This window comes from Gymnoscopelus microlampas (assembly GCF_963454915.1).
Source record: "Gymnoscopelus microlampas genome assembly, chromosome: 9".
Taxonomy (NCBI): domain Eukaryota; kingdom Metazoa; phylum Chordata; class Actinopteri; order Myctophiformes; family Myctophidae; genus Gymnoscopelus; species Gymnoscopelus microlampas.
Genome location: NC_139946.1, coordinates 33,840,644 through 33,868,461, shown reverse-complemented (window position 1 = coordinate 33,868,461; position 27,818 = coordinate 33,840,644). Strand labels below are relative to the sequence as shown.

Genomic DNA, 27,818 nt, shown 5'->3' with positions numbered 1-27,818 from the left:
TAAAATAATGAAAATGGCAGATCTACAAGCTCACAAGGCATCACAGCTTTAGATCTGCTACTGTAAGTTTGCAGTTTTCAAAGAAAAAAAAAATATTGTCACAATATGATATTGTCATAATTTCGATATTGAGGTATTTGGTCAATAATATTGTGATATTAGATTTTGTCCATATCCTATTTGTAAATGTGAATTTACTCAACTAATTGGGTGTGGTTTGTGTGTTAACATGTTCTCACAGTGCCTGGCTCATGTGGAGGCCTTCATAGACTTCAGTGAGGATGAGCTCATTGAGGATGGCGTCTTAAATCAAGGTAAGTGTGCACTTTGCCCACTTTTGTGCACATCAGGGGGTAACAATAACAAGACAAGACATTTCTGGGGTTGGTGTGTATGTGTGTGTGTGTGTGTGTGGGGGGGGGGGGAGTCGCTGCTCTCTCACACGTGAGGGGAATCCGGCTGGCTTTCCTGTTTGGAATCTTTACCAGCCGATGAGTTAGTACGGCACACTGTAAGGAGAAGCGATGGACATCAAACTGCATAAAGAGCAGCTTCCTTTAGGAAGTGTAGGGAGAAGGCCATGGGGACACTGGAGCCATTCATCTTACCTTCAAAGACATCTCCAACAACACTGATGTCAGCAGCATCGACTTAATTGCCTCAACCTACACGCAGATTGCAGAGTGTGTGTGTGTGTGTGTGTGTGTGTGTGTATACAGTATACAGTATACGGTGTATATATACATACATGCATATATATATCACATGGCTCACAAGACATTTGTACTTAATATGGCACAACAAACCGACATTTGTAGTATTTGTGGCACCCCCTATTTTTATGAAATAGCTTTTTCACAAATATCGGTCACAAATATAGTAAGACAAACGTGTGCGTGTTTGTCAGGGTGTAGGGCAGGGATTTCCCCTCAAAGCCTGTCGTCTGCTGTCTGACGTTAGCAGGGAGTGTGATGTTTTAACACAGAATAAAGCCCGGGAACAGATGTTTGTTTTGGATGCATGGATGCATGACGCTGGCATGAGCCAACACATATTTATAGATTAATAACCATAACAGACTTACCATGAATACAATTTGTTATCAGTCACGTGCACAGTTAACATAAACATACACAGTAAAATCCTCAGTGTTAATTTAACTCTGTGATTGTCCACTCTGTTACAAATGGATAAATTCACATAGATTTTACTGTGTATGAAGCGATAATGAGGGTCTTGCATACAGTAAATTAAATGCATGAACTAACACAAGTGTTCTTTTCACCCCTCGACCTGCAGTACAAGATAAATTCATATTCATATTTATACGAGAACAACCTGGAAACCAATTTGCCTAATGAAATTACCTTTTGCTCTGTTGTCATGTGAGGAGTCTCTAGAGAAAATGTTTTGCAACTATTCCTTCAAACAGCAGACTCTAAGGCCAGGAAAGTAAAGTTTAACCACTTAAACCCTACTGTATATGTAGTTGACCGGGGTGGGTCCCCCAGGGCTCAATACAAGGTTCGCTCCTTTTATCCCTCTACACCAGGGGTCTTCAACCTTTTCAGGCCAGGGACCCCCAAACTGATGGGTAGATGGAGCAGGGACCCCCTACCTCGTAGGGTAGGGGGGCTACCACATATATTGTATATTTATGTATAAAAGTGTGTTTTATATTGCCTGCTCCTACGCACCTGCCCCAGTAGGTGTGCAAAATAAGAATTCTCTACAAAATATGTATAAACATACCATGTTATTGTGCATTGTGCCTCCATTTACCTGTTTGCTATGGATTCATGTTATGTTTAAAGACAATTTGACATTTTGGGGATTTTTTTTTTCAAACAAAAATATTGTTTAATCAAACAAAAATTTCGCGGACCCCCTGCAGTACCTCCGCGGACCCCCTAGGGGTCGCGGACCCCCTGTTGAAGACCTCTGCTCTACACCACATATTTGTGCCTATTTTTTTTCAAATGTTTGCCTATTGCCTACTATGACAAGCCCAGAATAGAGTTCCTGTGGTTAAATGACATTAAACGGGAGGCAGTGGCGGCCTAAAGTTTATAGGGACGTTTTTCTTTGTTTGTTTCCCTGGACCGGCAAAAAAACAAATCTGGGTGGGGAAGTAAATGACCAACACTCACCCCTCCATCCCTCAACACTGTTGAAGTGCCCTTGAGCAAGACACTGAACCCCCAAATGCTCCAGTGGAGCTGCTCCAACAGTATAAGACTGGTTGTACTGGGCAGTTCCCAGGTTTTAATGTTTGTGTCGGTCTGATTGTGAAGCAGGGAGTTGCTCCCCTGGATAAATAAGGTTAAAAAAACTTTTAACAACTACTTGGTGTTGTCCTCTGTTCCTCTCACCATCTCCCTCCATAGTGGACGGCTCACTTAGAGATCTGCAGGCAGAGATAGAGAGACACCTGAAGGATGAGAGGAGGGGCGAGAGGCTCCGCAGCGGAGTACATGTGGTCATCGCTGGAGCCACCAACGCTGGGAAGAGCAGCCTCCTCAACACACTCTGTGAGCACCTACACACAAACAGACACAGGCACGCACAGACTGCAAAACCATTAGTGTTACTTTAATGCTGAGAGTGTAATAGGCTTTACACTCAAAAATTGATTCTTAGGACATTTTTCATTGCACACGCACAGACTCTTTGTAAGCACAGGTTACTGGTTCTTAGAAACTTTTCTCCTTTTTGACGACAGGAACCTACAGTAGCTTCATTGTCTCCGCCAGGCCGAAAGGCATGGCCGAGACTATATTTTACACCCTGTCCGTCCGCGCCTGTGTGTGTGTCCGTCTCCCCCTCCGTCTGTGAACAGCTAATCTCCGGCACTGTTGGCTTGATCGCAGCGAAACTGTGCACACACACTCCCTGGATGCCAATTCAGAACCTCTGCCTCAAACTTTTCACATGGGCCTGTAATAGCTCCACCAGGAGGCCACTTTTTACAAAACACATTTTTTGACAGTACTCCTACAGATTTTGTCCAAACATCACACACATCGTTTGCAGGAGTGAACAAAATGCCTCAAATCATGAACATAGCATGCAATTTCCGTGAAATTTTGCACGCACGTTCCCACTAGGCCGAAGAAGAAATCCAGTATACAGTATAACTGCACCGATCTGTGTAAAACTTTGTATGTGCACTCCCTAGAGGCCAAGGAAAAACCTTTGCCCTGCATTTTTTCACATCTGCCTTTTATAGAGCCACCAGGAGGCCGACTTATGTGAAACATTATCCACATTTCACTCAAATCGGTACACATGATCTCTATAGTCATGTGATCAAGACGGATCTGTTCGATTTTTCATATTCCAGCCTGATTGCCGAATTCCGAACATTCCTGGCCTACACTAACCTACCTGACCTGGCGGAGACCTGTGCTCCGAGGAGCACTTTTTCTAGTTTTGATTCCAGAGCTTGAGTTTCAGCATGGGATTGTGGATCATTTAATTAATTCCTACAAATGTAGCACTTATAATGCAGGAGATTCTCGCACACATTTACTGCAATATTAATAACTAGAAAAAGTGCTCCTCGGAGCACAGGTCTCCGCCAGGTCAGGTAGGTTATTGTGGGCCAGCAATTTTCGGAATTCGCCAATCAGGATGGAATATAAAAAATTCCACAGATCCATCTTGATCACTTGACTATAGAGATCATGTGTACTGATTTGCATGTCTGGACAAAATTAAAAGTAATATAAAAAAGAAACATCTGCCTCCTGGTGGCGCTATAATAGGGCAATGTTAAAATGGTGGCGTTTGTTCTTCAACGTAGTGCAAATGTGCGTGCAAAGTTCCACCACAATTGGACGCTGTGTTCATGATTTGCGGCATTTTGTTCAAAACGGGCCACTCCTGAAAACTTTAGATGTCAATGTTAGCCAATCACGATGGAATATGAAATATCAAACAGATGCATCTTGATCACATGACTATAGAGATCATGTGTACCGATTTGCATGAAATTTGGATAAAATGTGAAGGCTTAATCTAAAAAAAAAAAGTTTTACATAAGTCGGCCTCCTGGTGGCGCTATAAAAGGCTAATGTGAAAAATGCAGGGAAGATGTTTTTCCTTGGCCTCTAGGGAGTATGTGTGCAAAGTTTCACGCAGATCGGTGCAGTTATAGTTAAAAACACAAATCGGCCTTTTATAGCGCCACCATGAGGCTGATTTGAAAATTTTCAAATGGCATTTCTTCCTCGGCCTAGTGGGAACATGCGTGTTCAATTTCACATAAATCGCAAGCTGCGTTCATGATTTGAGGCAGTTAGTTCAAAATGGACCAATCCTGCAAACTTTGGAAGCCAACCTTAGCCAATCAGGATGGAATATGGAAAATCAGGCAGATCCGTGTTGATCACATGACTATAGAGATACTGTGCACCGATTTGCGTGATGTTTGGATAAAATCTGTAGGAGTACTGTCCAAAAATGTCTTTTGCACAAATCGGCCTCCTGGTGGCGCTATAAAAGGCCCATGTGAAAAATTTGGGGCAGAGGTTCTGCTCTGGCATCCAGGGAGTGTGTGTGCACAGTTTCGCTGCGATCAAGCCAACGGTGCCAGAGATTAGCTGTTCACAGACACACGGACACACGGACACACGGACGGACGGACAGGGGGTAAAACATACTCTCTCGCCATGCCTTCGGCCTGGCGGAGACAATAATCAGCCAATGTGAATACGGGGGGGGGAGTGGCTGGAAGTGCTGAGACAGACCTCCTGTTTTCTGTGCGCTCTGTCCTTCTCTCCAGAGTGGTCTGTCTCTCTCTACAAGGCTACAAGCACAAGCCAGAGGATCAAAGGAGGTCGCGCACATCCACATACAGTACCATTTAAAGGCAGGTGCTGAACTTCAAACGACAAACATAGAAGAACAATCTAAGTTTGCACACTGTAGCTCCCTTGTGAATTTTTATTTTGGTACCACCAGAGTGGGCTGAGCAAGCACACGCCCCCTCACCCTCCCTCAGTCTCCGCTGGCTAACGCTTAATTCTGCTCTCTCATACGACAGTGTGTTGAAAATAGCAGATGTATATTAAAGCGTGTGTTGCGCTGTGAGCTTTATTGTCAATTAAAGTTGCATACAATGGAAAGAATAAGATCGTGGATAAAAGCGGACGAAATTAGTTTTCTCAGAAGGGTGGCAGACTCAGCGGTATAACTGCTGCTCCTTCAAGTGGAAAGGAGCCAGTTTGAGCATCAAATATGAATGCTTTCTGAGCGTCTCCCTACGGAGGTCCTCTGGGCACGTCCCACTGTGAGGAGGCGTTCGGGGTAGACCAAGGACCAGATGGAATTATATATCCACGCTGGCTTTGTAACATCTCGGGATTCCCCAGCATGAAGCGGCTAATGTTGCCCGGGAAAGGGAAGTCTGGATCTCTCTGCTGGAACTGTTGCCCCCGCGACCCAGCTCCGGATAAACGGTTGAAGATGGATGGATGGATGAAATTTGCCATATTATGATGAACTTTGATTCTTATATAGTCCCTTGTGTATTCTATTCAGACTTTCCAAGGAAATGCTGTAGGAGACATGTACTATAGGAACAGAAATGTACTGTAGGCACAGAACTAGGATAACACCGGTGATCATTAATCATGAAAAAAGGTCAATCATTATGCTCACCTAAGCACACCCAACTGCTTACACTCTTTCCACACGTGTTTGAAGAAATGTAATAGCCACCCATATCCTTGATACCGAGATCCACATTTGGTGTTTACCTAATGAAACCCTCTGTATACATGTTTACAAATGTATGAAATGTGCCTCTACATATTTGAGATATTACATCCTGAGGTCATTTGGCATGCTTTTATGTAAACTAAATTAAGTGGTGACATGGCGGACGCACCTCACAGCTTCCTATCAGAATAATGGGCATATTTATCAGTCTTCAGATAAAATCCTGTTATTGTTTCCTATTTCACTTACTCTTTCCCATGGCCCAGGCTCGCGCTTGGTCAGCAGCACTGACAAGTATTAATGCATTGGCTGTGTAGTCTGGTGTTGGATGCTCGGGCCGTTGTAGTACAGTAGCCAGATTGCGTAGTTCCTGATGATAGCTGAGGCGGAAAGGTCAGTTGAGCATAACCTGTATTGTATTCGTTTTAGGAACATGAGTAGCATTACATGGATGGTTTTAAATGGTGTCTATAAAGGTTTATTCTGTATATTGTAGAAGAAAGTGGGTTTCATTAGAAACATTTAGCTGTGTTCCTTTTTATTTTTGTTTTCTTTTACTGATTGATATGGCAAGAGTTGTTGTCGGTGTACATGATTACAGTGATGTATGATGATTACAATACATGTCTCTCTCGCATACAGCTATATAATAGCTATTTCTTCAGGTTTAAATTTTACATGCAGTTGTATAGATATGGCCCTAATCTATTTGTACTTACTTACTTACCTATTTTATTTTATTGTTTTAATTCAGGCCAGCGGCCAGCAGCCATCGTGTCCCCCATCGCAGGAACCACCAGGGACGTAGTGGAGACATCACTGGACATTGGAGGATTCCCTGTCGTCCTGAGTGACACCGCTGGTCTCAGGGATAGTCTTGACCTGGTGGAGAGAGAGGGGGTCCGCAGGGCTCGGGAAAGGTAGAAGATATAACATGGCTGACGTCTACTAGTTTGCTAGTTCAGGTGTACCGTGAGATCTTTTTATGCTTCTGCCGGTGAAAGCCGTGGGTGGGGGCATTATGTTTTTTTGCATTGTCCGTATATCTGTCTGTCCGACCATCTTTCCATCCGTCTGACCTTCCGTCCGTCCTTCCCACCCAACCATGTGAATGCAATATCTCCCGACCAATATCTTGCTCCATTTGGGTCGGTCCAGTGCTAGGGGCTCGGCTTCAGCCTCCAAAAAACTCCATATTTGGATGCAAATGGCAGCTGGTTGGTAGACTATACAACCATGATTTTCATTGATAAAGAAAATCCTTCAATATGAATGCACTCCTGCTTTCATGCAGTGTCCTGCTCATGTGAGGAATATAGTAAGCGTTATGTGATTTATATGATTTCTCAGCATTTAATTAATTTGTGTAGTGAGGTTTTTTCATGTTCTTCAAACTATTTGTTAGTTTGTTTTGTTGTTTTTGTGTGTAGGAGAAACTCTAGAGAATAGACAACAAACTAATTAACTTTGTGGATTTAATTATATCCACCGGGTCATTGCCCTTGGTTATGAACATTTGAGAAACCAGCAATTTCTGAAATTAAGGCTGAAATCTGAAATCTGTGACTTCCTCTAAAAGTCAGACAATAATATCGCAATGTAAAGGAGCGTTATCCGGCCCATGAGCGGCACGTTTTCTTTTGTTGCATTTTCATGGCAGTACAGAACAAAATGGCCAAGAGAGTTAGACAATGTCCTCGAAACAAAGAAAGGAAGAAATTATTCAATGTTTCTTCCTCATATAGGGTTATATTTTGAAAATCCCTGTGACATAACATCCAGTCATATTTACTAACTCTTGGTTATAAATACCTGCTGTGGATAAACATGTCATGGGACGTCACGCGATGAAGTGGCAACACTCAGTTGCATAATAATGTATAACATTAAGTGATGCAATATACTCCATACATTTTCACAGATATTTCAAACAAAAATGGACATATCTGACTGACCATTCCTTGACCGCTGCTTCCACTGTTTACAACAGGGAAGAATAACAACATTTTTTAGACTCGAGCCTCACTCCTCCATCATAGTACATAAGCAGGAGAACACTCAAGACAGACAAAAGAATACACCCAGTGACATGCACAGACACTTTTAACTTGACCTTTATACAGACTTATACCCTCCCTGACCATGAAAAATGGTCCCACCTGATTGGTTGGCAGGTGTACATTAAACCTATAAGACCTGAGGCCGATTCAGCAAATGCCTTCTAAATCAGTAGTTCTCACTCACACTTTAATGATTTTTAAAAAATGTAAAAAAAAATAGCAGATGTACAAGCGCTGTGAGCTTGTACATCTGCTATTTTTGAATAGCCAACGCAAACATCTAAAATGACACAGATGCTTTATAATGGGTTAATATTGGATATCGGGGCACTTAAAATATTGTCCCTGTTTGTCCCTGTTAACAGTTTAATCTCAAAATAAGTTTGTCATGTGTGGAAAAAGACTCGCACTCCACAGAAAATAAATGTCTCTTTATTTGTCCAGAGACTACGAAAATATGTATCAATTTTGGAAAAACAAAGACATTTTCTTCCAAAATTCTCTGTCTAAGGAGTTTTCCTTAAACGCACGCACGCACGCACGCACCTAGGTACACTCAGATGCACTTGCAGTCTTACACAAACAGTGAGTGCATCGGTCCAGCATGCTGACTGTTCAACAGGCCTAGCGGGGGAGCAGCTGCTGCTCCTGGGTAGGAAGTGCTGGGAGTTCTTGTGCTTTTGGGGACTTTCTGTCTAGGCAGCAGGTCATAGTTCTTGTGACCCGGGTTAGGACAGGAAGGAGGTGGTAAGTGTAAGCATCCGCTGCTGCCACTGCCGTTCCCTCGGGGTGGGGAGGGTTAGGGTGACATGGGGGGGGGGGGGGGGGCACTGCCGTTCCACCCAACCAAGGAATCTCAGTAGTGGTCATATCAATCAATTAAGAAGAAATTACATTTGATAATCGGCACACAAAAGTACAGAATAACAAATCTACACCCCCAAGGGATCAGACCTCTGATCCATGGTGCAATGCACAGCCTGGAGCTGCTCCTGTGAATGACAAACTTACTACTGTATGTGGATCTATAAAATATTTTATATCATTTGTAAATGTTGTGCTGGTTATATAATGCTACTATTATATGATATTTTTTGGCATGTCCAAGTAGTTGACCAAATAGTGCCGTCAACCATATCAGCGCCACATGCCCGGGTCGAATTCAGCTTGGAGGCCTGTGTTCTGTCCTTCCCTCTCTCTGCCCTCGCTCAACTTTCCTCTCTGCCTCTCTGTTATGCCTAGATAAATAAAAGGCCAAAAACTGCCTAAAAAGACAAAAGAAATGTACAAGTTGCTAAAAATGTGATATAGCGATATCAGTTTTTAAGCCGAAATGAACTGACATTTAATCAGCGTTAAATCATAATACCTTATTTCAAGCCACTATTTCAATATGATGATTTGGTTTACATTGCGACATTTTATAGTATTTAAGAGAGTATTGAATGGTATCCACTCTCCAGAGTGTCTCAGGGCATCACTATAACATGTTTGCATAATGAAAGTCGCTGCTGTCCTCCTTTAACCATTGGAACCCTACAGTAGCGTCCCTTTTCTGGGACATTCTGTGAAGATAGAAGATCTACAACACGTTGCAACGCATTGTGAGCTTGTCGATCAGCTATTTTTTGCCAAGATCTTTGGCGTAGAGGGGAAAAAAGGAGGTGGCCTAGCATAGGGGGGACTCCATTCAACGTATTATATATAGGGTTTAAGTGGTTAGATAAGAAACCAACACAGTACTGTATGTGCTCATGAGAGACACTCAGTCACTGCTCAAAGACAATGGGCATGTCACTCTTAAGTGCTATTATGTAAAATACTTGTACAGTACTGTACTATAGATGGATGACGCAAACACTCAAGACATTCTGTTTTGGACCTCTGTCCAAAACAGAATGTGCTAGGTGGCCTAGCATAGGGGGGACTCCAAGTCAACGTATTATATATAGGGTTTAAGTGGTTAGATAAGAAACCAACACAGTACTGTATGTGCTCATGAGAGACACTCAGTCACTGCTCAAAGACAATGGGCATGTCACTCTTAAGTGCTATTATGTAAAATACTTGTACAGTACTGTACTATAGATGGATGACGCAAACACTCAAGACATTCTGTTTTGGACCTCTGCAGTATTTAATCAAAGTGAGCTTACATCAGGAAGAATGTCCTTGAAATAGTCTGGACCTCAGCCTAGAACCCTTCTCACTCATTACAGTCTTTAAGGCAAACGGATCCTATTTTACATAATTATTCCATATCTAAGTAGTGGAAGGGACCAGGTCGCTAAAAATAGTGTGCTTCAGTGCTTCTATTGTCCGTCGCTAGATCAATAGAGCTTTACTGGATTTATGGATTCAAAGTCTGAGCTTTTCTATTCATTCATTTTGATATATTGTATCTCTGATATACAGTATATAGTGTACTGCATCACAGTCTTAACATTTAAAAAAAAAAATTGGATACTACTTCTTGACTAATTATTTTGACTATTTTGAGATTTAAAAAATGTGATGTGTTCATCCTATTAAAAACGGCTTCTAAATCCTAACCTAAGTTAACAAAAAAGCAACATCTAAAATGACACAGATGCTTTCCCGGATTGAAAGGTACTGTATAACAACATATAGGCTTTCCAGGTCTAAATGGGTTATTATTCTAAATGGGTTATTATGACCTGACTAAAGTTTAATCAGATCACATAGCACCAATGAATTATTGCTATTTCATTTATTAGTGATCCATATGTGCTCATGTTAAGCTGTCAGAATACTGGACCTGATCAGATGTCTATCTTTCCCCCCCAGGGTGGAGCAGGCAGACCTGACTCTGGTGGTGGTGGACGCCACTCAGCTTGGTGCTGACGCCCAGCGGGCTCCAGCCTTCCTTCAAGCCCACCTCAGGGGTGTCTTGTCCAGCCAAGAACTCTCTGAGTCTGGTACTGTTGTTTTCCCACACATTGTAAATCATTACCTACATTTTGTCTCTAGTTAATTAGTTTTACTAACAGCAGAAACGCAAAAATCTATCCCCCTTATCAATAGTAGTATGGTTACAATAGCCCTTTTTGGGGGGGGGTAACTTTTATTCACATCAGTGTCCTTTCCATATACATTTTATGAAGAGTTTCCCTCAGAACGGTGTGTCTTGGTGCTCAACAAGACGGACCTGGTCCCTGAGGAGCAGAGGCAGAAACTGGAGACAGAACTGAATCAGACTCCTGGTCTCCCTCCTGTCTGTCCGCTCTCCTGTCAGACTAAAGCAGGAGTGGAGGACTTCCTGGCTGTGTTGCACCGCCAAGTCAAGGCTCTGTGAGTACACTTATGACTCATCTTTTTTTTTTAATATATATATTTATTTAGTAGGGACAAGGTACAAAAGTGTCAATGTAAGCTATTGTACAATTAGTGCATTATACTTACATTTGTCTTTTTCCCCCCTATTTTCGTCCCCCCTGCCTCCCCCCCACCCTACCGATTAAAGTAGTAACAATTAAAGTACAGGGAAAATAATAATAATAATAAAAGAGTAATAAAAAAAAGAATAAGAAGACTTATGACTCATCTTATTCGTTCTTTTTATTTATTGGCTAGAACGTAAATGTGTCCAGTTACTTATGGGGAAATTATATATGTTTGTTTTGCAAAGGTATTGTTTATAACAAATTAGCTATTTTGACAAATATATAATTTGTCTTTGTCTTTTGGATCCTGTTTGATAAGGTGTTTTCTTTCTGTAATATGTCTGGTCATTAGCCAATAAAGAAAAACATCACATGGATGCAACTGGGACGTATCATCAGTGTTGTAGCCTGGGGTCATCGGGTGTTTCGGGTCTCGCAACATACAACATACACCCTCGCCCAGGTGACCCAGCCAGGGTTGATCAAGCCCTGACTTACGTCCCATTAGCTACCCACGGTCAGTCCTATAGGGCAAGACAGGGCAGTCCGCTTCTCCGGAAGTACTCTGCCGGGACTCGGGGAGGCTCTGGCATGTGGAGGGACTAGGCCTTGTGGGTTGTCTCCTGGCCGGCCTCCTCCTTCGTCTCACCAGGTCCAGGACCTGAGCGCTGTGCCAGATCAGGTGCACCGCCCCGATCCAAACATTTCCTTCTGGCGTGATGGTTCCTTGGGTCGATACCACTAGATTGGGCCGTCTAATGGTATTAGCTCCACTTGCGGTTAGCTGGAATGGCCCTCCTAAAGGCCTCGCCGTGGGTTTGTTGGGCTTCTTCCTCACGGAAGACACAGCCTGGGGCGCTAACCCATACTGCTCCCAGGATGCCTTCTACATTCCGGCTGTCACCAGTCTCTCCTGTGGTCTCCAAACTATTCCTGGTCACATAGTCTATTCCTATGAGCCACTATAAATAGAATAACTAATAAAGAAAAACATCACATGGATGCAACTGGGACGTATCATCAGTGTTGTAGCCTGGGGTCATCGGGTGTTTCGGGTCTCGCAACATACAACATACACCCTCGCCCAGGTGACCCAGCCAGGGTTGATCAAGCCCTGACTTACGTCCCAGTAGCTACAGCCATATCTGTAACAACATTGTTTAACTTTCACTGTCAGGGGATGGGACCACAGCTCCCATAAGCATCTTTACATAAGACTTATCATGTACACAATAAATCCTTTATGACAGTTCTATTACTTATATTAAAATGGGCAGGTTTCAATATTAACTGCAGCAGTATGAATTTTGGGTTAACTTTCCTTGAGTTCTCAATGGGCCTGAAGTTTTTAACCTGAACCCAAACTGAGTGAATTGAAGTATGGCTGCAAGATTGGTGATGATGCTGATTAGGAAAGTTTACTTTCATCTTCATTCTGACCACTGTTTTTCAGTTTGAAACTGTTTGGCATGTCCAAGGAAATTGTTTTGTGTCTGCGTTTTGTAACATAATATATGGGTTTTGTGTGGGTCAGCTGTCCTCCTTAAATCTAATTCCCTTAAAAGACAACTTCACCCATTTTCTTCATATATTGGTCCTCACTAATGCTTATTATAATATGGTACCATTTTTGTCTATTCACTCTGTGTCTATTCACCAAGTAGACAAGAATTGTACCATATTATAATGAGCGTTAGTGAGGACCAATTATATGAAAATGGGTGAAGTGGTCCTTTAAGTAGTTTATTTTCATACTCAGAATAAAAAAGGTCCTTTCATGTTCTCTTGTTGTGTCTGGAATGGATCAGTTCATATCCATAAACATTTTCCATTCGTACAATTTATTTTGAGACACTTTGATGTGGCTTTCCTTTATGGGGCAGCTGGGGATCAGGTGGAATCGGAAGGATCCAGCATTGTGTCCCTCCCAACATTGTGACGATGTGTCCTTGAGCAAGACACTGAACCACAAACTGCTCCCTGAGTGCTGTTCAATAGCTGCCCACTGCAACTAACAGTTAGGGTGGGTCAAACGCATAGGACAAATTCCAGAATCCAGTTTTTATTTCTATTTTATTTTGTTTTTGTATTTATGTGTTTATTTGCTAGGGACAGAGCACACAGTAGTTGTTGGCGCTCAGTCGTGCTGAGAGTGGTGACGTCTTCAGCGGCGCAACGGGTGAAGCTGACACAACTGGTGACTCACACATGCGCAACAAGGGTTACGCATGCTGCGATGTCCCGGAAAAGCAGATTTTGACGTCATCTCCCCAGTTATTGCTGCTGAATCAGAATTATTTTTAACAAGTTAACATGCGCAAGGCAGCAGGTCTAGACGCATTCCAGGAAGAGGAAGAGTGTTCACTGTTCAGAGCAGCCTTCAGGAGTTTTCACATATAGTACAGGAGAGAGCTGGAGAACCTGACACAGTGCCACCAACAAGACCAAAGAGCAACAACTAAGGCCTCATTGGAGACAACACTTTAAATTCAGCAGTGCATTCAAATGAACTCACTGCATCTGTGCTCCTTTATGTGATCATTCTTACTAAATACCCTGATAAACTGAAAACTTGCAGCAAAGTGCAGAGAAGTTTGCAGCCCTGGCAGTTATTCACGGCTATGCATTGGAAATGTGCCCTATTGTGTGTAAAAACAACTAATATCATACATACTGGGATGTAACAGCTGTCAAAGCATTACTTTTCACATTTTTAAAATGTTAACTTTAAACGTAGACTATGTATTAGAATAGATAACATTGTGAGCGCATCAGCAAATTACTCTCTGTCGGTTGCTTCTACTGTATGTATTTTCATAATCTGTGCAGGGTCCTTAAACTACCGTATTTTAATCAGTTATATCATCTGTAGGTGTGGTGACCCTCTGTCTGGTGCTCCCAGTCTGACCCAGGCCCGCCATAGGGCCCACCTGCAGCAGTGCATCGCCGCCTTGGCTCAATATCAGCGGTACCGAGACACAGACCTGGCACTAGCAGCAGAGGGTGTCCGGTTGGCCCTCACCAGTCTGGGCCGGATCACTGGACGGGTCGGAGCCGAGGAGATTCTAGATATCATCTTCAAAGACTTCTGCATTGGGAAATAGCCAGACGAAAACAGGAAAATCGACTTATCTTGAACCTCGGTAAGGGGACACAAAGGAAGGCTGTGACAAATTCAGCGTTCTAGTCCCAGAATATCGGTGAAATTGAAAGAGAATGGGTGCATACTAACTGAGTGCCAATGTGTGTCATTGTAAAAAGGGGCAAGGCACATTCTTTGCCGTAGGAACGCTCACTGCTCACTCAGGATGAAAGAGAAAGTAATGTAGTGTTTTTTTTGTAGATGATGCTTTTTGGACGTGACCATTTCAACCCTAGCGTTCCTTTGTGATGCGTTGTGAGCTTGTAAATCGCACACCGGTCCCATCCATGTACAGGGTTCAAGTAGTTAATGAAACATGCTTGAGGTGTGTTCCAAAAGGAGGCTCCACATGCCAACAGTAGGTTGTGTACTAACAACTTCTAAACATTAATATGTTCGTGGGTCACAATTTACGCTTAAGGAAATATTTGTGGTTTTGATCTCAGTGGCATTTTATTTATACTTGTATATATACTTTTCTTCCATGATAGACACTTTACTACTTTGTGCACAGTCAACATTTATTCCAGCAGTCACACAGGAAAACCACGAGTCACCCTTGCGGTTTCATTTTCACACTCCCAGAGTAAAAATAACACCCAGGATTTTACTGTACATCCCATTAAGACTCTCCATCCCTTCCCTGCCGCCTTCCACCACTACGTGACGTAAGGACTGCAAGCCAATGTGACCCTGCTCCTCTTCGTTCAGAGATCCACTGTGTGGGAAAGAGACATTTTTGGAGGCAGTGCTGTCTGTGTCCTTTGTTCCCCTGTCAATCTGGCCTTGATTAAATATTTATGTTTCCTTGTTGAACTCCTCACCCTTTTCCCCGGTTGGCTCCTTCTCTCTAAGTCTCTGACGACATTGGCTACCTTGTGCACCACAAACCTTCAGCCTCTCTCCGTCTCTGAGACTTGAGCTAACCTCTCCTCCTCTTTCCACACAGTTCTGTCACCGTGTTCTCCCTCTTTCATCTCTTTGCAGATTTATTACAGGACAGGAGTGGTTCCAGCTAAAAGTAGGAGCTGGTGCTTTTATGGGCATGCCAACTGTGGCATAAACCACACGCAAAAGGCAAGATCACACGCTGTCACTGCATCCCTCTTTCTGCTCATACAGAGAATACCGATACACTGGAAATAAGTTGACTTGACAAAATGCATTCACTTGTATTATCGGACTCAATAAAATTGGGACAGCTATATTTCCAACAACAGCCCTACTTTTTACAAGCGTTGTTTGCTGTCACCACCCGTCACAATGTCTTGCATTTGTGATACGTAGCGTACAGTTTCATTTCAACCTGCATGTCATACATTGAAGATTGCATCTTTCAATGTGGGAAACATCGCACTAGACACATGTAAATGAGGCTTCAACATTCCACATTTTGATATTGAATTGATAATTTAATGAACACCTGGTCTTTTCAATATGTGTGACTTTGTGAAAGTCACATGGCCCTAATTCTCAAATGTATTGTAGCTGATGAAACCACATTGAAATCACAAATACCATGCACCTACTGTACCTGTGACAGGACCTTTTTGTGTTCCTGCGTTCATTAATCATTAGTATATTTTAATTGCCAAAGTCCTGACATTTATTGTTTCCCAAATGTGTGCTAAACTCTGAAGTGTTATCAACATGAAGTTTCCCTGTTAAGTTTTCAATATGTACTTGTTTTATGGGGAGGAAATGCCATTGTCACAAAGCTAAAGTGGATAAATACATTTTGCACAGAGAGTACTGCTCTAACATTCTGTATATACTGTACTGTTTCCATTTAAGACAATAAACACTAGCTGAAGTTCATCCCTCTGTGTCTTCAAAAATACAGACAGCAAAAAAAGTATTTTGTCAACCAAGGACTTAAATGATCTACAATACTATATACTATTGACTAACATTTTGTAAGAACGAATATCACCAATTTAGATGCAATAATATCCCATTTTGGAACCTTACATTCAATGTAATGTGGCAGTGCTGGGGCGTACAAAAGAGATACAGAGATTTCACTCTACAAATAGCCATTCAGCATGCAGTAGGTCAGTGGATGGTTCCCACCCATCTGACCACTAACACGGCAGACATTCAGCTGCTGTGTTGAGTGGTCAGATGTGTGGGCCACGTGCATTTTTCAGAGCAGAAACCGCAAGCTGCTCCCCATGAGGTAGGTGCCTTGTATGGTTTCCTCTGCCATCAGTGTGTGAATGTTAAGTACATTGTAAACCGCTTTGAAGGGTAGGAAAGACCAGAAAGACGCTATTTAAATGCAGTCCATTTACCATTTACGATCTATGCCGGAATCGATACAGCAGTAAAGAGTTAATGTCTGGAAACAATTACCCTTAGTAATCTGTTGTTTATGGGACAACAGCTTTATTGTCATGTCACAGTAGTTTTTGTGAGAAGAGAGAGGTAAAAGAAAAAACTGGATAGAAACGGATCAAATAATATCCAGTTTCTTTTCTTTTTTTAAACCTTAATTATTGAAGCCACAGTAAATTATACCGGCAGCCTGAACTATTGCTGTCTCAATTGGATGGTAATGGGAAATCCTCTTTTGTAGCACACTTACATGGTTATGGATACTTTATACACATTATTATATTTTGATAAATTAAACTTCATAAATATATTCTGATAAATTAATCTTCATCCATATTAGGCCTATATATTATAATAAATCACATTTCATATTATGATTATATTCTGAAAGATTAAATGTCATCAATATGATTATATTTTTCAGATAGTTTATTATATTCTGATAAATCAAACTCCATCTATATGATTATATTCTGATAACTCAAACTTGTTATATAATATGTTGGCAGAAACCTTGTACAGTACAGTATCTCCATATTTCCATTAATTTAATATTCAATCTAAGGTAGCAAAAATAGGCGATATAGATCTGCTATTTTTGCAAAATGATTTAAGTGAATGTAAAAGTAGTTAAGTGTGCCTGTGGGTTTGAGAAATATTGAACCAATAAAAAGTATTAACACAAGCTTGTGTGACTAATAACTAAATTACTGTGATCCTTTGTTTGGAACACACTCAATCAGGTAACGGTTAACACCCAACAGCGACAATATACTGCACTATATATGTTTATATTCCGATGACTTCATATATAAATCATTCCCCACCTACTGTAATCTCATAACGTGTTCCACATAGCCTCAGTGCCCTGTGTCATGACTTGGACCATGTATGGCTGAGTGATGAGTGGTTGTTTAGGTCTGTGTGGTTGTGTTTCCTGTGGGTTTGATTCATGGATGTTCCGAGGAGTAGGAGGCCTTACATAAGTACATCACTGAGTCAGACACTTGATGGGGGATGTTGTTGGGGATATCATGGTTTACGTGCGAGGATCTACACTGTATTCACCTTTGTGTGTGTGTGTGTGTGTGTGTGTGTGTGTGTGTGTGTGTGTGTGTCCATGTGTCCGTGTGTCCATGTGTCCAGGTCCATACAGGGGATGAAAAACACTCCCAAGTTAAACAAAGGATTTCCTGAGAACAGGGGACAGACTCCCTCACCTGCAGTGAGGACATTTGTCAATGTTCTGAGCCAGTCCGGTCTAGCCAGCCACCCCAGATGTGTTCAACGCTGATGCCTTGTGGCAAACAGTGAGAGCTCTTGATTTCATCTGAATTTTAGCTTGTCAGCGCGGAAGGGTGCTTTCATTCCTTCTCACAAATAAATATAGGGTTTCATGCTCATTAAGAGTCCAAGACTCGCAATATTGAAACCAAAACGTTCCCACAATACCTACAGTATATTTGACTCTTGAGTTACGGCTTTTACATCCAAAGCAATACAGCATGATTTAACTTTAATCAGTGGTATAGTTGAAGTGTACACATAGAATTGTGTTGGCACTTATTATTGCACTTGTACCCATTCTAAATCATAAATTATGAAAACTGACAGACTGATAGGCAGGTTATACAGATGATCATGACTGAAGTGAAAGCCTTACTGTAATCCACTCTTACAAAACATACATAGAATGTGTATACAATACATAGTTAGGAATACTCCAAAATAATTCTTCACCCAGCACTGTATGCTGTAAATATCCATGTGTTCCCTTCAAGATGCTTATAACAGAAAGGTCAGGTCTGGGCATAAACTTTACAGCATGTGTTATCATACTGTATGTAGTGTACTGTATTTCAATTTCTACAATGTGGGTAATGATTAGGCATACAGCTTCAACATTTAGCAAAATATTATTTTCAGAAGAATCCATACCACATTTCTGGCATTCATCATGGCATGTGCAAAAACACCTGATTCATTCTTAGCTGCCCGCCAGTGTCTCTCACCGAAAGTAGCAGATCTATTGCAAGGCGTGGTGGGCTTATAGATCTGTCATATTTGGTGCAAGACACGATGTGCAACCAAGTATAACTCAGGCTTGAGAGGGTTAAAGGAGAATTGTGAGAGCTGACTTTTTTCCCCTCTCTATATATTTCTCTTATCACTTGCGTGCTCTGCCTTGACTGAACATGAGCAGGGTTCCAGACCTATGACCAAGTGTGCGTGTTTCACATCACATTTGTGCAAGTGCATGATGATCTTTAGGTTGTTTTTATGCACTGGTACTGAATTAGCCTGTGGAACAGTACATCCATGTGTATTTAGAAGCCCCAGGGATGGAGCTACATGGATATGTGATGATGTTTTTACCGCCAGATGAACAAATATATGGATTTGTCTGGATGTATGGATGTTCACCTCTTGTCATCTAGAGCGGTGGTTCTCAAGGTGGGGTCCGGGGACACCCAGGGGTCCTTGAAGGGGTTTCCAGGGGGTTCCCAGCAAAACATGTTAATTTGGCATCAGTTCAATCACTTTGACCCTACACATTGGCCATGTGAAAATAGCCGATCTAGAAGCTTGCGAGCTTGTAGATCTGCTATTTTTAAAGAAACCGAGAAAAATATAGAAACATTTTGAAGCACAAATCTTCTAATGGGCGTGACATTCGAACTACTGTGAAAACATAATCTTTGCTGTTTTAAAAGTATTTGGGTCATATTTAATATTCCTCTACTGCATGATACAAGGTTTTTATTTTACTTTTATTTCCATATTCATCCATTATGTCATGGTGTTACATAGACATACGTACTGTACATGTACACACATGAAACAGAAATTGCATCACACATTTAACAAAGCATCAGACCTAGAAGATACAAGATGTTTTATTTGTTTGTTTATTTGCACAATAGCAACAAAACACCATAGTCAGCAACAACATAATAAAAGCAGAATGTGCAGGTGAGATTGAAAGACCCTGTGGGGTTTATAAAGTTAATCACACCTCATTTCACTACAACAATTACAATACAAATAGAAAATTAATGCGGAAAGAATTAATAAATAATAATTAGCAACATAAATACAGCATAATTACACTGTATGAGGGAACAAAGAACATTGCAAGAAATATTAATTGAACAAGAGTATGTGTGGATTGTTAAGTTTGGTTCATCAAACGTGTCCTAAGCCAGTATTTCAAATTATTTAGTGAAGTACAGTAGACTGTGATAAAATCTCAGTATAGCTGTTCCATAACTGAGCTCTCCAGTACCTGATAGAGAACCGACAGACCAGTGCAGAACATTGGGAGATGTAGCTTATTTGCATGTCTTGTATTGAAGTCGTGCACATTGTTGAAATGGAAGAAGGATTTACAGGGCAAAGAAAGCAAAACCGGCTGAAGCAAAACTTAGGTTAAGTTAGGTATTTAAATTAATAATTGATAAAATGTTGAGCTGTTTGAAGAGGGGCTGAATGAGCAGACCAGTCTCTAAACGCAGCAATCCTGCAAAATCTCTTTTGCAACGTATACAGTTTATGAAGTAAACTAAGTAAGCTTCCCAAATGACATTCCAATATATACAGTATAAGATATGGATAAATTAAGCTATAATAAAGTGTTAAGTGTTAACTTCTGATGAACCAAACTATGGAATTTGCTGATAATACCAATAGACTTGAATATTTTATAACAGACATGGCTAATATTGTTTCTCCAGACTTACTTCAAGAATTACTCCAAGGAAACCTTTTGATGAGACCTGAGTGATAGGATTATTTCCTATAGACAGACAGGTGTTAGATGTACAATATCTTTTATTGTTTATTTGTTTTATTTGTATCTTTTAGGCATTGATTTTGTTTTTAATAAACACATACACTAGGGCACATGTACTAGGGCAAAAATAAGGATGAGATAGATGAACATACACTGTAAAGGTTTATTATTTTTCATGCATATAAGCAGAATTTAATTTTAATTCAGTCATAAATTAGCAAAAACATTTAGCATTTTCAGCAATACTAATACCACACCCAAAAACCACAACTCTCTGAAAAACATCAGAATTAAAAATATTTACAGCAGTTTGATAAATGTTTTTACATTAAGATGAGAATAAATGATTCTAAAGATGTTCACAGCAAAATGCACTGCCATTTCTTTCCAGGGAACTCAACTAAAATTAACTAACAATCATTAATTTAACAACCATTCCTCAGAGTTAAGCTGGGAATATGCAAGCTTACTGTATGACATAACATAATACATCAATGAAAACACTATATACAGGTTGTGTTTGATAAAACACATGGCATCAAAAATATCTACAACACACTCCTTTCCATTTCATTACACATAGGAGAGCAAATAGTAATAATAACAAAAATAAGAGCAAGTAGATGATCAATATCTAAAAATATTAATCTCCACTGTAGAATGCATTCTGTACATAGTAAGAGTGTCTATTCCAGTGGTTCTTCTCAACCTTTTCTCAATCAGGACCCACTTGAAAATCTTGAAAGCATTCGTGGCCCACCCCATGGGTCTCGTGCATTTTCAGAGCATCAATCAATCGATTGTGTTCCAGCTTGGATCAATAAAGCGTAGTATACTTTGAGTTGGAATGTCAGTATACTGTTGGAGTTTTGCTAATGCCAGGTGCACCAATAGAAGGACCATTAGCCACAATTGATCTTCTCTGACGGGGAGGCTCAGCCTGCAAGGCGGCAGGCTGAGGAACGGCAGGCTAAAAAAAGAGAGAGAGAGAGAAATTAGAAGATGTTATCTGTCCTCACACACCTTCACTGCTTGGATATAGTACATTCCAAATGCAACAATGCACATATTCCTAGAATCTGTGGGGTTTTCACTGGACATTTTGTGCCCTTATGACTCCTGACAAAAATATGCTTCTGGTTGTGGTTTCCTCTTGTTATCTTGCCTGTCCATCCCTTCCTCCTGCTGCCCTCCGATATCTCTGTTCTGCTGACTCCTGTGCACCTTTTCACTGTCACCAATGAGATCAATGGGACTCACTAGAATCGCATTATGATTATGAAGTATCTCCACAGTATGTGTGAATATGTGTACCTTTCACTACCACAGTCCATTGCTGGTAGATGTGTGTTCTTAGTCAACTTGACAGCCTACCTAAGTGTCAACCACTTAAACCCTATATATACAGTACTTCGTTGACCAAGGTCCCCCAGAGGTCTATAATTGTTCCCCACTTTCCCTATACACCTTGTAGATTAGCACACTTGTAGATTAGTTTAAATTATTCCTCATCTCTCCTAATGATTGCTTAATGCTTATTATCAATTCAACGCACAAAAATAACATTGATGAATGAATGTTGAATGAATGTTTGGAGAGCTGAGGATCTTCATGCATTACGTGCAGTGGTACAGTATGTCATTTACTTAATTATGTCAGTTAGAAAGTGTCTTTATACATAAAGACACTTTATAACTGACTAAGTATGGTACAGTGGTTATAGGGCCCTATCTTGTGCAGCACCTTTATCCCTTATGCCGCTACGCATTTTTTTTTTTTTTTAAATAGTGGTAGTTGCCGATCTACAAGCTCACAGCACGTCGATGTAGACGCGGCTATTTTCATTATTTTAAAATGTTTTCAAAAATAATAAAAAATGCCAAATAAGATTGTAAACCAAAAAATATATTTAATTGTAAACATTTATGAGTGTTATGAAGCCTTATAAGTGCATTATGCATTATAAATGCAATTATAAGGCATAACACACCCGACCTTTAAGTAAAATTTTGAGGCTTAAAATGTATTTCCCCCTTCATTCTGTGTTTTAACGCTATGTTTCATCAGTTAATTTCCATGTTCTATTCTCTATACATAGATTTTATACTGTAAACATGTCTAACCTTGCAGTTGGCCAGTTGAGTGGTCAGCATCTGGGTGTTCTTTTTGACGGTCGCAAGTTCGTTCTCCCTCAGAGAGAGACGCTCTCCCTGGAGCCTCTTCTCCTCTCTCAGTCGGTTCTGCTCGATCAGCAAAGTTTCCACCTGAATGAAACATTAATTAAGTCATTTATCCAGGGAAGCAGTTAATATAGATAGATAGATAGATAGATAGATAGATTGGCAATTTCAATATTATGTGAGCTAGAAAAGTAATTACATTATGACCTCTCTGATTACGAGCAGATGGAATTTAGATAATAGATTTGTAGATAAGTCCTTTTAAAACCACACCCTAGGGTAACATAAAACACACACACGTTTGTATTACTGTACTTGTGAGGACATCAGGACATTTTACGACGTAAACGACGTAAAAACATTTTGCCATTCTTAACCCTAAAGCCGAAAATAGCCGATCTACAAGCTCACGTGTTGCAGTTGTGAGCTTGTAGATCTGCTATTTTCAGTGTACAACAACCACTTCTCTTGTGAGGACCAAGAAAATGGTCCTCACAATGTCTTTTTCTCAAATTCTACTATACTTGTGAGGACATTTGGTATAGCAATACAAGTTACACACACACACACACACACACACAAGTACTGTACCTGTTTGTCGTGTTTCTGCTGGTTGGTCTGCCGCAGCCTGCTGGACTCAGCTGCTGTCATGGTGCGGTTATGTGTACACAGCTGCAGGTCTTGGTTCAGATGTGAGTTCTGCACCTCCAGGCGACTGGACACTGACTGGATCTCTGCCACCTGGAAGAACAGAGCGGCAGGTGGATAAATGTTCTATATCAGTGAATGGTTCCCAAACGTTTTCATGTCAAGGAACCCCCTAAATTAATGTATTTGGCCGCAGATCCCTATCTGAAAATGTTTTGTGCCAGCGTTCAAATATTTTAAATAAATGCAAAACATTTCAATTTTTTTTCAAGATAAAAGAAAGGCAGATCTACAAGCTCACAACACCTTGTGAGCTTGTATATCTGCTATTTTCATATAGCCAACGTTAAAGTGGTTAAACTGATTTTGATGCTACTGTATATTAACTAATTTAGCTGGGGACCTCCTGCAACCCCCTCAAGGACCCCTGAGGGTCCCGGGACCCCACTTTGAGAACCCCTGTTCGATACAAATAGTGCTCCAATAGGATATGTATTACAGTGTTTGTTAAAACCCTATTAACCCTAGACTAGTGTATTTCATCTGGGCATGTCAGGTCAACCTTCACGATTATCTCACAACAAATCATATTGTGACGCATTGTGAGCTTGTAGATTGGCTATTTTCTGCAAATAGATTTGGTAAAGAGGGGAAAAGGGAGGGGGGCAAGTATAGACCCTTGGGGGATGCCAGTCAACAAAGTATATAGGGTTTTTGTTGGTTAATGTTCACTTTTCCCAACATATGCCAGAAGGAGAACACCACAGCTTTATTTTTCAAATGTATTGTCTAAATAAGACACATCTAACATACTGGGTGCAGGCTGATGCTATTATGTTTTATATAATACAATTTTGTCTCAGTCAAATGAAGCCAAATATAGTGAAAGGTATTAGAGTTAGATTTAGCTTTAAAGTAAACATGTTGTGTTCATATTGTTTAGCTTTGACTCATTTAGCCCATTTGAAAAATACTCATAAAGTGCATCAGGGAAATAAAAAAGAAAATAAATATGAACAGCATGGTGAGAACATACTGTATTCTAGGTCCAGCACATGTTGACATTTGTAGATACATGGAAGCTTATGTCTTATGAAGTACAATTATTGCTTGAAATACTAAAAAGACATAGCTGAGGACAGGAGTTTAATTTGGCCCTAATGGTACTGATTGTCTTGTACGTTGCTGTATCAGCAGTGGCACATGGTTCGCCCCAGCGGTGACCCTGCCGTCGCCTCAGAGGTCACCTGTCTCTTTAGCTAGACTAGATCATGAACAATGCTGAGGATGGACTTCCTCCCTGGAGAAACTGGTTTCCCAGCCAATTTACTCTCTGGAATATTCCATCAACTGTACAGGAAGGCTTCCTAGACATGAACCTCAGTAAACTTTCCTTGTGTTCTATTCTCAAACATGTTTAACCACTGCACCTTGGCATCCATAAAATTCCCAAAATGTTCAAAAACTTTCAGAATTGTCAAAAATAGCAGATCTACAAGCTCACAATGAAGCGGTTTGAGTTTGCAGTTGAGTTAGTTATATTGTATTAGACTTAGTAAACTGGACTAGAGTTAGCTTTGTACTTGGACCGCTTTTGTCTGTCTACACCAAATCTCTTCTCATATTTTTGGCTAACGTCCCCCCCAGAATATGGATGATGTACCGTGCACATTGGTCACAATAACGTTGTTGTTTTTTGTTCGTTTTTTTCACACAGTATAAATACGGTACCTTATTGCCCACGTTGTTCAAGTATTTCTGGAACTTGTCTTCCACGTCCCTGGAGAGGTTGGTGCAGCTGTTTCTGATCCTCTCCATCTGATCCTGCTGCTTCTCACAGGTGAGGTGAAAGGTGGGCTGGGTAGAAAACAGGTCGTTGATCCTGTCTAGGAAACCTGTGGTGACAATCTGGATACCCTCCAGAGACTTGGCAAAGTCCTCTTTACACTTCCTTAGATCAAAAATAATAATAAAATGTATATCACTATTTTGGAAAAACAATTCTATTTTTTTTTAAACATTTCAAAAATTTCCTAAACATTTTAAACAATTTAACTTTTTTTCCCTCACAAATAGCAGTAAATAGCTTGTAGATTGTGAGTTTGTAGATGGACGATTTTCGCTATTTGTCCTACAATGAAATACTGTATAATAGGGCTAAGACCAAATATAGTCTCTCTTTCTTTGACATAACACAAACATTTTTTACAGTGTGATCAAGGCACACAGACAAACAGACTACCTGGTGTAGGTGTCCAGCTGCTCCTTCAGGTTGTTGTTGTCCCTGCGCAGGGTGATTACACTCTGATGGTGAGTGTCACGGTCTCTGAGGGCGTTGTCTCGGTCCTGGCTCATGTACATAACTGTCTGAGTGAAGTTTGCCTCTATGAGCTTGATCATAGCTCTCTGCTGGTTGTTCAGACTTTGCAGAGTATTCATCTCACCTGTAGGGTACAAGGGAGAGTCAGTCAAATAGCCAGCCATCACTGGCTTAACATTTAATATTAAGACCTGAGGCCGATTCTACAAATGCCTTCTAAATGCAGTAGTTCTCAAACTTTTTCGTAATTCAAAATGATTCAACATTTTCAAGATTTAAATGTTCAAAAATAGCAGATGTACAAGCTTGCAGCGCGGACACAAAGTGACGCGCTGTGAGCTTGTATAGCTGCTATTTTTGAGTAGCCAACTCTAAAATCTACAATGACACAGATGCTTTCCCGGTTTGAATGGGTTAACATTTAAGCTGTAGTAGGGGAAATGTAATTGCATATTTTGGATTATATTAATTATCAGTACAGTAAGTTTTCATTGTAATAACAGTATTAGATCATAAATCACTGATTAACCAATGCCATCAACGATACAAGCTGTGATCTACAAGTTCACGACGCAATGTGTTGTGAGCTTCAGCTAGATAGATAGTTCAGCTATTTTTTAAATAATTCAGCAAGAGTTTGTGGTTAAATGGTTAAATACTACATTCAGCAAACATGATGTAAGTACTGATCATTAGAGTACATACTGCTGGTTGTAGCAGGCATTCGGATAGAGGGGGTAGCACAATTTAATGTTGGTGGGGTTCGTGTCAATGCCTGCTTCTTATCAGCTTCACACTGGGTCTGGAATGAACAAAAACATCATTAACATCATTTTCATTTTTTAAGTTCCAGTTCATTTAGAGTCATGGGTTATACTTATACAATAGTACCACTATTAAGAAACAAAATGATATGATCCCTAAAAGGAGTATTCAACTTTAAAACACTTCTGGGGTCATTTAAACGTGTACTCTGGCTTTTGTGTGCACCCCAGACAGTTTTTAAGTTGCTTGATTCAATATTTAGACATTTGATATTCTATATTAACCCATTGAACTGTTAACGATGTTAGACCCACTGAAAACCCACATTCCTGCTCCTGGTGACTGATATTGTCTATTATCTCTAAAGCATGAGGCGCCCCTCACTCAACAAAACAAATAAGTACTGTTAAAATATTTGAATGAATCTCTGAGGCCATCAAATTAATGCAAATATCAGTCCAATATTGACAACCTAGCAATATCTACTCACCATTTTCTTCTGCAAAGCCAGGAGCTCATGGGTGGTGATATTGGCTGCGGTCTTAAGCGTGTCCAGCTCTTTCTGCACGGCTGCCTTCTCTCCTGTGCGAGCTCCCAGCTGCGCTCCCAGGTCCGCTTTCTCCTTCCTCAGCTTAATGTTGTTCTCACTCATCCTGTTATAGGTCTGCTCCAGCTCCTACATTATGACAAGAATGTGTATGCTCATCACTGTGTTTGTATTATACATTTGCATCACACTTTCAGAGTGTTAGAAAACAGAAAAAGATAAAGGCTAAGATTGGGGTGTACAACCAAATCAACAAACATCTCCCAGTCACAATGATGATACAGATCATATGGAATTGAGTCATTCACAATGATGTCAAGATGTGTTTTAAAATATCAGACAAACTGGAATACAATATGTTGTTGTTTCTTTCTGGGAGTTTTTCTTAAGTTTAGTCAGGAAGAATATACTTTGTCATAAAGAGTCAAAAACTTATATGGTCCAAATGACTGACCTGGAGCCTCTTCTCCTCAGCAGCCCTCTCTGGTTGTCCATACACCAGGAACAGCACCAGGCTGACAATGATCAGAGACTGGATGAGAGAGGAGAAGAAAAAGACGATCCTCATGTAGTAACCGCAGCTCTTCCCTCTGGGCTTATGCAGGGGTTCTCTCGCGTCCAGGCCAAACTTGGCCCGGGAATAGCTGTGGCTGTACATGGCTGTTGGGGGCGAAATGGTGGCGGATGAAGGGAAGCAAAATAGTAAAAAATAAAAAATAAATAAGCACGTGAAGTTCCTCGGTTGTCGAAACCTGGGAAGTTTCCTTCAAGTGCGATTTTCTGTCCTTGCTGTTTTACTCAGACGGTGTTGAAGCTTGAAGATGGTGACTGAAAACCTCAACTGAAAAAACAACCTAAAAGGTGCTTGTTTTCCCCTCTTCTCTGGCGTTCCCAGGGA

At 40.7% G+C, this 27,818-nt stretch overlaps 2 protein-coding genes across 3 annotated transcripts in view; one reads left to right on the top strand and one right to left on the bottom strand.

Annotated features, from left to right (window-relative positions):
* Positions 1–17,936, top strand: part of gtpbp3 (GTP binding protein 3, mitochondrial) — a 31,468-nt gene extending 13,532 nt beyond the window's left edge. The window contains exons 6-12 of one of the 2 annotated variants that reach the window (XM_084067200.1): positions 242–314; positions 2,388–2,531; positions 6,479–6,644; positions 10,593–10,723; positions 10,910–11,096; positions 14,061–14,331; positions 17,814–17,936. In XM_084067200.1, the coding sequence (XP_083923326.1) occupies positions 242–314; positions 2,388–2,531; positions 6,479–6,644; positions 10,593–10,723; positions 10,910–11,096; positions 14,061–14,292 (933 nt within the window). In that variant the 3' untranslated portion in view covers positions 14,293–14,331; positions 17,814–17,936. Of the gene's footprint in view, positions 1–241; positions 315–2,387; positions 2,532–6,478; positions 6,645–10,592; positions 10,724–10,909; positions 11,097–14,060; positions 16,149–17,813 lie in introns of those variants that run through there. The other variant, XM_084067199.1, reaches the window with a different exon arrangement.
* A 2,639-nt stretch (positions 17,937–20,575) lies between these two features.
* plvapb (plasmalemma vesicle associated protein b) overlaps positions 20,576–27,818 on the bottom strand; it is a 7,286-nt gene continuing 43 nt past the window's right edge. The window contains exons 1-8 of the mRNA XM_084065879.1: positions 27,375–27,818; positions 26,864–27,049; positions 26,314–26,410; positions 25,531–25,732; positions 25,020–25,239; positions 23,232–23,381; positions 22,584–22,724; positions 20,576–21,430 (exon numbers count right to left, since the gene is read on the bottom strand). The exon at positions 27,375–27,818 is cut by the window's right edge and continues 43 nt beyond it. Coding sequence (XP_083922005.1) covers positions 21,311–21,430; positions 22,584–22,724; positions 23,232–23,381; positions 25,020–25,239; positions 25,531–25,732; positions 26,314–26,410; positions 26,864–27,049; positions 27,375–27,578 — 1,320 coding nt within the window. The 5' untranslated portion in view covers positions 27,579–27,818 and the 3' untranslated portion in view covers positions 20,576–21,310. The remainder of the gene's footprint in view (positions 21,431–22,583; positions 22,725–23,231; positions 23,382–25,019; positions 25,240–25,530; positions 25,733–26,313; positions 26,411–26,863; positions 27,050–27,374) is intronic.